The 12,151-nt window shown below is 39.1% G+C and overlaps 1 protein-coding gene across 1 annotated transcript in view; it reads left to right on the top strand.

Moving 5' to 3' along the window:
* JMY (junction mediating and regulatory protein, p53 cofactor) overlaps positions 1-12,151 on the top strand; it is an 87,081-nt gene that overhangs the window by 68,802 nt on the left and 6,128 nt on the right. The window contains exons 5-9 of the mRNA XM_045285308.1: positions 445-610; positions 1,391-1,578; positions 3,686-3,772; positions 6,913-7,008; positions 11,763-12,151. Of these exons, the coding sequence (XP_045141243.1) occupies positions 445-610; positions 1,391-1,578; positions 3,686-3,772; positions 6,913-7,008; positions 11,763-12,151 (926 nt within the window). The remainder of the gene's footprint in view (positions 1-444; positions 611-1,390; positions 1,579-3,685; positions 3,773-6,912; positions 7,009-11,762) is intronic.

The following is a 12,151-nucleotide window of genomic DNA, read 5'->3' as shown; positions in this document are numbered from 1 at the left end:
TTCAGATAACAGATGAGTGCTGCACTGGTGACTCCACATCTCTACTACAGTGCATTAATTTTTAGGCAGAAGATCCCATTAAAAGCTCCCACAGAGCAAGCAGCAGATAGGTTCAGAGCACGGACCTGTTGGTGCATAGCCAGGCATTTCACTGGACCATAGGATCACGAGAGTCGTAATTTGCTCAAAGTTATACAAACAGTAGCAACACCAAATTTAGATAAACCTTTTATGGTGGTATTCTTAAATCGTGGTTACCTTGTTATTTCCAAAAACTCAGAAGTTGTTAGTGCTTTCATATCAATTTAAAAATCCTGATTTCTTGCCTACAAGCTTCTTCCTTAGAAGAGCACTTGGTGGGGTTTTTCTGCCCCATTAGTCCTAGTTGGATTCTTTGTTTGCTCCTCTTAACTAGGAATGTTTTTATTTTCATTTTCATTGCAGATGCAGACTTTGCAGGGTGGTACAGAAGCCATAGCCCGACTGGATCAGCTGGAAGCTGATTACTATGATCTGCAACTTCAGTTGTATGAAGTACAGTTTGAAATCTTGAAGTGTGAAGAGTTGCTGTTGACAGCACAACTGGAAAGCATCAAAAGACTTTTATCAGGTAGGGTGTATATAAGTCCATGGAAGATATATAGAGAAAATACTAAGTTACTTACAAATTTCCATTGTCTTTTCATTCTACACCCCACCCCTACCCCCCTTTTAAGCTCCTTCACATACATGGACCTTGGCTGTTTTCTTTCTGTTAAGAGCGAGAAAAAAAGTCTTGTTTTAAAAGAAACTTGTAAAAGTATTCCTGAAGTCAAACAAATGTCCATGAAGTTGAACATTGGAACATTGCCATTTTTGGTTACCTTTGTAAAATGCTTTATAAAGGTTGCTTCAGCCAGAACATGGAATTTTATAAATGAATTATCTGTGGAGTTTTAACATTTATTGAAGGAGTGGAGTCCTGGTGGCGGTGTTGGGCTGCTAACAACAATGTCCACGGTTCAAACTCACCAGCCAAAGAGGAGTCTGTCTGCTTATTGGAGTTGACTCACTGGCAGTGGGTTTTAGTTGAGCATTATGGAGCAATTAGGGTTTCAGCTGCTGCAAGTGTAAGGTTTCAGCAGCAAATGTCTTTGCCTGAGGTTACAAGTGGATTAAACCCACTGCCAGCCAGCAGATAGATGAAGCTCACTGCCATTGAGTTGACTGACTTATCTCTCTTGAACAGGGCAGAATTGCCCCTGTAGGCTTCTGAGAATGTAACTCAAGGTAGCTGGTGGTTTCAAATTGCTGTTCTTGTGGGCAGCTGCCCTCTATACCTCCAGGACCAAGTGGATTAGTTCCGTCCATCTGGTAAACCAAACTACTTGTTGTTGCTTTTATGTAACAGAAAAGCGAGATGAAGTGGTGTATTACGACACTTACGAAAGTATGGAGGCCATGCTGGAGAAGGAGGAGATGGCAGCGTCCATGCTCTCACAAAGAGAAGAGCTGCAGAAACTGCAGCAGAAAACACGCCAGCTGGAAGCAAGACGCGGACGGGTTTCAGCCAAGAAAGCCTACCTCAGAAACAAAAAGGTGCTGTAGGTTAAGCAGCATGAATATATCGTCTTAATTTAAGGTCTTGTTTTTATTGATTCTGTCAAGGATGGGTAACCTGTAGCCTTCGAGCCATGGGTATGAGACTTTGAGGATTAAAATTGAAAAAAATGTAAAAGATATTATTCAGATAATGGTGATTTCATTTGGTAAATATATATTTATTAATCAACTAATTGTTGTGAAGGACAGGATTGGCTCTCTTGTCTCAAAAGTTTGCCAGCTCCTGATCTACACCTAAGAAATTTGTCAGTAAGACTGCATTATAAAGTTGAATATGGGTTACTATTTCCTAATACTCAAGTTATTACCTTAAACATTCTTCACGAATTGCCCTTCACAAGCACATTGGAATAGCCAGTCGTGTTGTACAGCCTATCCCCAGGACCCTGTTTACCACAGCGTTAGCAAGTATGAGCGTTCTCCCAGCTACTACAACCCTAGCTCCTTCACGCCAAGTCAGCAGTGTTCAACCTGTGGGTCGTGACATGGTCACCCGATTCATAACAGTAGCATAATTACAGTTATGAAATAGCAATGAAAATAATTCTCAGAGAGAACTCGTGAGTTTTCAAGTCTGAATAGAGTTTTGCTGGAGTTAAGGACTTGAAGGGAATTTCAAGAAGAAAGAATGCTTAGCATCGGCATGAAAGCAGAATAACTTGGTGACACACACGGACTGGGTAAAGCATACTCTGGGGACCGTGTTATGGGAAGTAGTGTATACTTCACTAATAAACCTAAGCTTTACTCTAAAGTAGTGTAAGTTATTGAAAACAGTTAAGCAAAGGGGAAACACGATCAGGTTTGCATTTTAGAAAGATAAAGCAATATAGAGACGAGGTGGAAAAATTATAGTTGGAATATGAGTGGTGTCATTCAGGGTGGGCTGTAAAGGTATGTTAAAGCAATGGCAGGTGGCAGCAGAGAAGGTGAGGGTAGACAAATCTGAGAAGTGCTTTGAGCTGATGCTTTCCAGAAATGAACATCAGTGTGAATCATAGTGAAGAAGAGAAAAGGCATAGAAAATAGCTCTCTGGTTCTTGTGAGTGCCCAGTGGATGGGTGCTAGCCACCAGAATGGAGACCCTAGAAGTAAGATCACATAGGGGATTTAGGTGATGGGCTAAGCCGTAGATTTGCACATAAGGAGTCTCTGGGTTACCTGTAGAAATGGAGACGATACACTAGGCATATACATTTTATGAGTTGATGGGGTGCTCCTAGGAAAAGATGGAGTAAATGATTCTTGTTGCTAGCGACCCTGTTTACAACAGAAGAAAACACTGCCCCATCCTGTGCCATCCTCACACGTGTTCTTATGTTTGAGCCTGTTGTTGCAGCCACTGTGTCAGTCCATTTTGCTGAGGGTCTTCCTCTTTTTATGCCGTCCTTTACTTCACCAAGCACGTCTTTCTCCAGGGCCTGGTCTCCTGACAACATGTCCAAAGTATGTGAAGACTAAGTCTCACCATCTTTGTCTCTAAGAAGCATTCTAATGATTGTTCTTCCACGATATACCTGCTTGTTCATTTGACAGTAAATCATTATTTTAGCTTATTAATATCCAGCTCACACATGCATACGAGGTGACGGGAAATAAAATTGCTTTGGTCAGGCACACCTTAGTCTTCAAAGTAACATCCTTGCTTTTCAACACTTCAACGAGGTCTTGTGCAGCAGACTCTTCTGGTACTGCTGCATTATTCTTATGCTTCAGCTCCACTGATGACTTCCTCAGCACACAGATGGAATAATTATGACGAGAGGATAACAGCTCTGATGTACAGGTTCCACTTAAGCACAATTAAGTGTTCTGGAATGCTTATTCTCAAAGCTGTCCATAGTTTACGATCCACATAGTTGAATGTCTTTCCTTAGTCAAAAAAGCACAAGCAAACATCCATCTGATATTCACTGCTTCCAGTAAGATCCATCTGATAATATCCCTTATTCCACGACCCCTTCTGAGTCTGGCCTAAACCTCTGCCAGCTCCCTGTCAGTGTACAGCAATTTTTTAATATGTTCTTCAGCAATATTTTACTTGCTGTGAGATTATATTAAAGTAAGTTTTATGTATTTATAGGAAATTTGTATTGCAAAACACAACGAAAAATTCCAACAGCGCCTTCAGAGTGAAGATGAGTATAAAACCCATCACACAGCACAACTGGTAAGTTTGGAACCTTGATACAAGTGTGCGGTGGTTTGGGTTTTGGTTAGGTTTGGTTCACTTGTCTCAAAGTGGTTAAAATACAGAGAATGAGAAAAATCTTATAGATAAAAATGGTCACTTTATTATTTTTTAGAAATTATTATTAAAAACCTTCCACTCCCCAATATCATCACACCTCATCACACACATGGTATAAATACATCATCTAAATAGTACTGTCTTCTCAAATAGAAAGTAAATGTTGGCAGCATAGCTTTAAAAAGCAGCTTTTTTGCAGTTCACCTGTATGAAGACACACACACATACACTGCACATTTTTTGTATAACAACGTAGGCTTTTTAGACACTTAGGTCCTAGAGATTGTGTAAATCTCCGTGGGTCAAAACTGCTTTGTAAAGATAAACAAAGGTGCTATCATAGCAATAAGGTGAAGAAGTATGCCCACTAATGTCACAATCATTTTGTGTTCCTTTCATATGAAAAAATTGGCATCTGATGAAATATGTGAAATTTTGTGAATGAATTGGCTGACTTTTTTAAATTATATTTTCCAAAGAGACATAGGGGATGGTAAAAATAAAGAAATTGAAGTTTAGGGATATCTCAGAGGGGAATGGACTCTACCGCTTAAATTTTGCATTGTACTAGCTAGCGTTGGGTGTGATACCTGATTTTGAAAAGACAGCTTCCAAAGCCCACGTGAAAGAAGCACACCAGCCTGTGTGATCACAGGGTGCCGAAAGGATCAGTTATCAGGCATCAGAAACCAAAAAAATCATATCGTTGTGTGCTCACCTCCCTGATATGATCGCTGAAGGCAAATGTGAAGAAAGCTGATGATGCCCGGCCATTAAAAAGATATAGTGTCTGGGGTCTTAAAAGCTTGACAGTAAACAAGCGGCCACCTAGCTCTGTAGCAACAAAGCCCACTTGGAAAAAGCACACCACCCTGTGTGATCACGAGGTGTCAAAGGGATCACGTATCAGGCATCAAAGAACAAAAAAATCAAATCAGTGTGAATGAGGGGGAACGCGGTATAGGGACCCAAAGCCCATGTTTAGGCAACTGGACATCCCCTTACGGAAGGGTTGCAGGGAGGAGACGAGTCAGTGTAGCAACGATGAAACATACAACTTTCCTCTAGTTCCTAAATGCTCCCTCTCCCTTCCACTATAGACCAGAGCATGTACACTGGTACAGATAGGAACTGGAAACACAGGGAATCCAGGACGGATGATCCCTTCAGGACCAGTGCTGAAAGTGGGGTGGAAAGGGGAAACCGATTACAGGGGTCTACATATAACCTCCTCCCTGGGTGATGGACAACAGAAAAGTAGGTAAAGGGAGACGTCAGACAGTGTAAGATATGACAAAATAATTATAAATTATCAAGGGTCCATGAGGGAGGGAGGAGTGGGGAGGGAGTGGGGAAAGGAGGAGCTGATGCCAGGGGCTTAAGTGGAGAGCAAATGTTTTGAGAATGATGAGTGTAACGAATGTACAAATGTGCTTTACACAATTGATGTATGTATGGATTGTGATAAGAGTTGTATGAGCCCCAAATAAAAAAATTTTTTTAAAATGGCTTCATCCACCAGCTCAGCCATCGTAATTAAAGGAAAATGAAAGCCTAGTTAGACCAAGATAGATCATTGTTCTCAAAGCTGTTTCCAGACCCCCTTAATCAGAATTTCTTAGGTTATTTAAACTTTTGACCCCCCTTTTTCAGTTAGTCATGTTGGGGGCTCTTACAGATTGTAAAAACAATCCATAAATCAGTTGTATCAAGCACAGTTGTACATGTGTTGCCATCATCATTTTGAAAACATTTTCTTTCTTCTTAAGCCCTCGTATCTGTTCTTTTTTCCACCTCCCTCCCCCTTATGAATCCTTACTAATTAGAAAATTTTGACCCATTTAAATTTTTGTCAAAACTTCATGTATTTGCTATAATTTGTGTGTCACTGTATTGGTGTCATTTTCTTGTTTCGTTCAGATATTTTCTTCTCAATTTTCTTTCATTCCTTATGTGCCAGGGAAAAATAAAAGTCAAAACTGTCTTTATACCACCACTTGAAGAATTGTGGTGTTGTTACCATGGAAACAGTTCAGTTTTTAAAATAGTATTTAAATAAATGTATTGAATATTTGTGCTTTGTTGTACCAATTAATTTCAGATCTGGCCGAAAACTAAATTGTTAAGTTATAGTGTATGATATAATTTTGCAACTGTATGCAAATATTATCTTATTTAATAACATTCAAAATAATTAGCTGACCACACACTTCTCTTTTTATTTCTCAGGCCTCTTTTTCTACTCTCGTTTTCACTTTTTTAATAAAAGGAAGTAGGGGACCTCTTAGTCCTTTTCCTTTCTTAGATTTTGATATAATCATTGAAGGCAAATGCAACAGTGGTTCTTGTTTGAAATCATATTGTCCGAGGTAAAGAATATGGGGGTAAGGGAGAGAGAGGTGCTAGGAGTAAAGAATAAAAGAGAATTGAATTGGAAAGGGCATGCTGGAGGCCGTCTTTCTTTCCGTGTGAAATGACCTGAGTTTTCAGAAGGTCTCTCTCAAAAAAAAAAAAAAAGCCGCGAAAATCCATTTACCTATCAAGGAAGCTTTTATATTTATTTGACTAGATATCTTTCAGGTGATTCATCAATATGAGATAACTTTTAAAATCTGCATATTACTGATTCTGACATTAAACCAAGTGATTCATGAGTAATGCTGGAAGTTATATGTTTTCAAACTCCTGATTATATTGGTTGAAGGTAATGTATAATATCTAAATTGTGCGATCAAGTCAGTTGCTAATTTTTTTAAGGTCAGCTATTTTATTAGTGGAATATAGGTACCTGCTAATCGCGCTTTGTGCTTAAAAATTGTTAAAGCTAAAACCTCAAAGATAAAACATGTCATTTAATTTTATATAGTAGCATCTTAAATTGGGAGTAAGTGCAGGAAAATGAAAAAAGTATTTTCAGCAACATCACTGGATTTTAAAATAATGTCTGTTATAAAACTTTTGCTGTAACACATTTTGCTAATGAATCATTGTTTGGTGAGCTCTCATCTTAAAAACAAATGGGATACATCATAATGTAATTCTTAATTAATTTTTAATAGAAGAAAGAAAAATTACACGATGAAGAAGAAAGAAAAAGTGCCTGGGTTAGCCAAGAAAGACAGAAAACGTTGGATAGACTTCGAACGTTTAAACAGGTGATAAAGCCATGATCAGTTTGTTCTTTTTTTTGTTTTATTTGGACTTTCCTTCTTTTTTTTTCGGGGTTTTATTTCCTCAGTCAGGAGTCTGAAAGGAAGGTACTAGCTCTATGGCAGAATCCTCGCCGCAGCTTCTCTCGCATTCTTCTTTGGGGCTCCTGGGAGCTTTCCATGCAGTATGTCTTTTCCCTACTCCTGCTTACTTGCTTCACCCAGTTTTGCTCCTTATGCAGCTAAAATTCTTTTGGCTTAAGTGAACGTCACAGCAGACATATATAGAACATATATAGAGCACCAACATAAGACATGCTCACTTCTAACACTTATGAATCATTTTCAGAATCGACCATATGCATGGACAGCAAACAAATGTTTTTTATTAAAAAATTTTATTGGGGGCTCTTACAACTCTTATAACAATCCATACATCAATTGTATCAGTCATATTTGTACATATGTTGCCAGTCTTTAAAAGATTGAAATCATACAGCTATCATTTCTGTTCATAACATTAAAAAAGAAATAATAAAGATCAAGGCAGACATGAAATTAAAAATAATAGAAATACTCAACAAAACCAGAAATTGGTTCTTTATTTCAGTAAAAAGATAAACTAGATAAACTAGGTGGTACAGTCACGAGTCTCAGAAGCCCACAGGGGAAGGTCTACCCTGCCCTAAAGGGTCACAACTGGATGTTGATGAGCATGTGACTTTTCTTGAATTTTCAAAGAATAGAAATTTTCTTTCAGAAAGCTATAATGAATGTTCTTTCACTTCAGTTTTTCCCTCCTTCATATTAATAATTAAGCTTAATTATGCTCCCATGAAAAGGACTATCATAATGTTCCAAGTAAGAGTTTTAATTGTGACTAATCTAGAATTTATTGAATTCCTGTTCCATACTTGTAATCCTAGCCTTTTAAATGATGTATTTTAAAATCAGGTATCATCCCAGCCAAAGAACACACACACTGTGATGGTTTTGTTACAGTCAATTTCTCTAGAATCCTTAAGGTGAGATCCTAGCATGCCATTTGATAAGATTCCCACAATGGTTTCCTGTTGACTAGCACACTGTGCATAGACTCCTCCTGACATACAAACGTTCTCATGATGACCACAGGCTACCTTTCTAGTCTTAACCTTGACTTCATGGCAGGAAAGTTTTTAAAGGTTGAACATAAAACAAGAAGCAGATAACCAAATTAAAATACAAAGGGGGAGAAAAAGATCATAACTGATTGCTATGATAGATTGCACTCCAACAGATATGAAACCTAAGTGAAATAGATTCCTATAATCTTACTCTCTACCCAAACTAACGCAAACAGAGGTAGGAAATTTAAACAGAACCATTATAAGAGATTGAAGATGGCACTCAAAAATAAAGCCTGCCAACATCATAAAGTCCAGGACAGATGGCCACACTGGAGAATAACACCAAACATTGAGAAAAGCTGACATCAGTCCTACTCGTTTCACTTAAAAATACACACGAAAAATAACTCATCAAAGTGTTCCTACAAAGTGAAACCAGTATAACCCCGATGTCGACACAGACACCTAAGGCATGAAGATAAACACTGAGACGAAGATTGGCATAAAAAATCTGATGGACTAGAACAGAGGCTTCTCAACCTGCAGGTCGCGACCCTTTTGAGGGTTGAATGACCCTTTCACAGGGGTCGCCCGATTCATAACAGTAGCGAAATTAATTTTATGTAGCAACGAAAATAATCTTATGGTTGGAGGGGGGGGTCACCACAACATGAGGAGCAGTATTAAAGGGTGGTGGCGTTAGGAAGGTTGAGAACCACTGCTCTAGAAGGATGACAAGAATAGACATGAGAGTAGAGGAGGATGGACGCCCACAAGCAAGTAACAGAATTTTTTTTTACATAAAGCCATACTGTATATGAAAAACCAACAGCCAATATTGTACTCAAAGAATAAAGGCTGAAAATCTTCCATCAAGAGCAGGAACCACACAAGGATGCTTTTTATCACCCAACCAAACCAGAACAATATATTAGGGAACCAAATCAGAAAGGAAGAAGTAAAACTACATTTTCAGATGACATGCCACTACCCTAAAGATTCTACAAAAGGAAAACCTAAAACTAATAGAAGAATTTAACAGAGTCAACAGTGTACAAGATCAGTAAATGAAAGTCAGGGTTCTCTACATTAACAAAAAAATACTCTAAAAACGAAATCAAGAAATTCATATAATTTACAGTGCCCCCAAATTGATAAATCACCTAGGAATTAATCTAACCAGGGGCATAAAAAACACAAAAATCGTAAAACACTACCAGAGACTAAAAGGGACGTATATCATGGATTGAAAACTTAATGATCTAGGGATCCAATGCAGTCCTAATACAAATTCCAATAACATTCTTTACTGAAATGGGAAACCTAATAAATTTCATCTAGAAAGGAAAGAGACCCAAATAGCCAAAACAATACTGAATAAAACAAAGGAGGGTGCTTAGCACTCCCCAGTACCTAAATCACTGGTCCCAAGGGAGATTCGAAGCAACCACCAGTAGTGATAGTGGTCACATAGGCCAGTGGAATAATTGAGAACCCAACCATCCATGGACAGCTGATTTTCGACAAGGGATCAAAGTCTATTCAGTGAGGCAGAAACAGTCTTGTGAGTAAACTGTGCTGGCAAAACTGGCTATCCACCTGCAGAAAAACAGCACAATCAAAGAAAACGTTGCCACGTTGTGATAAATGTTTAACTAATGAACAGTTTGTGCAGAAACTGTCAAATGAGAGCCTAGTTTGCCTGCGTAACTTTCTCCAGGAACTCAGTAGGGGCAGGATTGGCTTAAGACACGCTCTACACTGCTATGGCTTGATTAACCCAACACACTGTTCCCAAATGAGGCTGTGTCAATAGTTGTGGCGTTCTAACATGTATTTGGGAGGGCAGAGGGGCACAGTTCATAGCTATGTACATAGTCCTAGTAAGGATTTCTTTGTTTGCAGAAACCCTGTTCCCCCCTTGTTATTTTATTTAAAATAGATCTTACATAAAGCAGACTTTTATTCAGTATTCTTGGTATATAATTCACATAGGCAATTCAGTAGTCTAGTCATAAGGAAAAGAGGACAGTCATCAGTAGATTCCGTTTTAGAACGTTTTCTTTCTTGTCGTCATCAGTACTAGCTCCCCATTCCCCCAGCCGTCCATGCCATACTTCCAGGAGACCGTTAATGTAGTTGCTGTCCACGTGTGAACCCTGCAAATGGCTTTGGGCTCTCCCTGCCTTCCATAGCTGTCTGCAAAGCAGGTGTTCGGTTACAATCCCCTCCACATTTGGAGTTTATTAGTTACACTTCTTGGATGGTACAGTGATTTTTCTTCTACATGACCTTAGTTGACTGCTGCTTTGAAGACAAGCTTTTAACATTTTGCTAAATAGCACCCATTATCTTCTGTGATCTTTTCATGAGGGTGAATATCAAGCAGGGACTCTTTTCTTCTGTCTTGGCTGTTCCATGACTAGCTTCCTTCTGTTTACTGTCAGAATTCATATTCTTGAAACTCTTGGTCCACAACCTCAGAAGTCTGGGTATTAGATTGGGGGTTTTATTTATAAAAATAAGGTCAGTCAACAAGCTGTATAGTTAAGCATCAACTTGTGATCAATTCCACATGGGAGTGAGACACGGACCGAACTTATGGCAGACTCCTGGGCACTGTGCTTAAGCCATACTGTTCTAGTTATGTACAGGGTTCCAGAGCCTTACTTAATCGTACAGTTAAAACATCCGACTGCTTTCAAGTCACTTGTGACTCAGATTGGCCTCCATGAATCTTTATGGAGCGCCAGACTCATTTTACTCCCACGGAGTAGCTGGTGGTTTTGAGCTGCCGACCTTGTGTAACCCAGGATACCACCAGGGTTCCCCTAGATTGGGTCCAAGAATAAAGAATTCTTGTGTTGACTAAGTCTAGCATAATAGGCAGGTTTTACTGCAGCAAAAGATCTGGAAAAAGTGAGTTAACAAGATTTTATTTCTGCATATTCTATATGCACATATTGTTTCAGATTTATGTTTTGTTTGTTTTACTGATAGGTAACCTCTAATGAGCCCAGTTGGTGCTATCAGTAAGCTTTGAACTGCTAACCAGAAGGTCAGCAGCTCAAACCCATCACCTGGATTAGAGGAGAAAGATGAAATTGTCAGCTCCTGTAAGATTTCTAGCCCCCAAAAGTCTATATAGGGTCATAATAGGGGCATAGTGGTTATTCATTGGTCAGTACTTTGATACCACTAGTCACTCAATGGGACAAAGGAAAGCCTTTCTCTCACAAAAGAGCTAATGGTCCCAGAAACCCACAGGGGCTGTTCTACTCTGCCCTGTAAGGCCATCATGAGTCGGAATTGATTCAGTGACAGTGAATTTGGTTTCTGGCTTTTGAGCTGGAATCAACTCAACTATAGTAGGCTTCTCTGGTTGTTTTGTTTCTTTTAGCTAACCTTTTAAGAACATTGCCACCACTTGAAAATAATAGTTTCTTATGGTAGTATTAAGTTATATATTTTTTACTTTTGTGTATTTTGTTCTTTTTAAATTTTTTCCAATTAGTAATTTTATTCATTAAATGATTTTTAAAATCCGGTTGATTTTGAACTGTTCATTTTTTAACTAGATATGAAGAGCTAAGGCATTAATAAAGGATGTGATCAGGAAAAAGTAATGAGGTGTGACTTTGAATTTTTTAGCGGTATCCTGGGCAAGTCATACTCAAATCAACCAGGTTGCGACTGGCTCATGCGAGAAGAAAAAGCACAGCAAGTCCTGTGCCCTGTGAAGATCAGTGCACCTCTCCACCCGCAGCCCTCCAGATGGAAGAGAAAACCGAAGAGGCAGAGGAAGGAAGAGGCCTCCTTGTGTCAGTGCAGACAGCAGAACCCCAGAGCCTTGCCCAACTTGAAGATACTTCATTAGCACAACTTGAAGCCACTTTATTACCTCTCAGTGGTGTTACCTCTGAACTGCCTCCCACTGTATCTCTTCCAATTTTGACTAATAATGACCTTGAACTAGCTTCTCTTACCATAGATTCACTCCCAGCCACTCTTCCTCAAGCTTCACCTCCCCTACCACCACC

The sequence above is a fragment of the Echinops telfairi genome, unplaced genomic scaffold (assembly GCF_000313985.2).
Source record: "Echinops telfairi isolate 266 unplaced genomic scaffold, ASM31398v2 ScPeMD7_7469;HRSCAF=8507_1, whole genome shotgun sequence".
Classification (NCBI taxonomy): Eukaryota; Metazoa; Chordata; class Mammalia; order Afrosoricida; family Tenrecidae; genus Echinops; species Echinops telfairi.
Note: the sequence above shows the minus strand (reverse complement) of the source record. Positions and strands in the feature narration are given on the sequence as shown.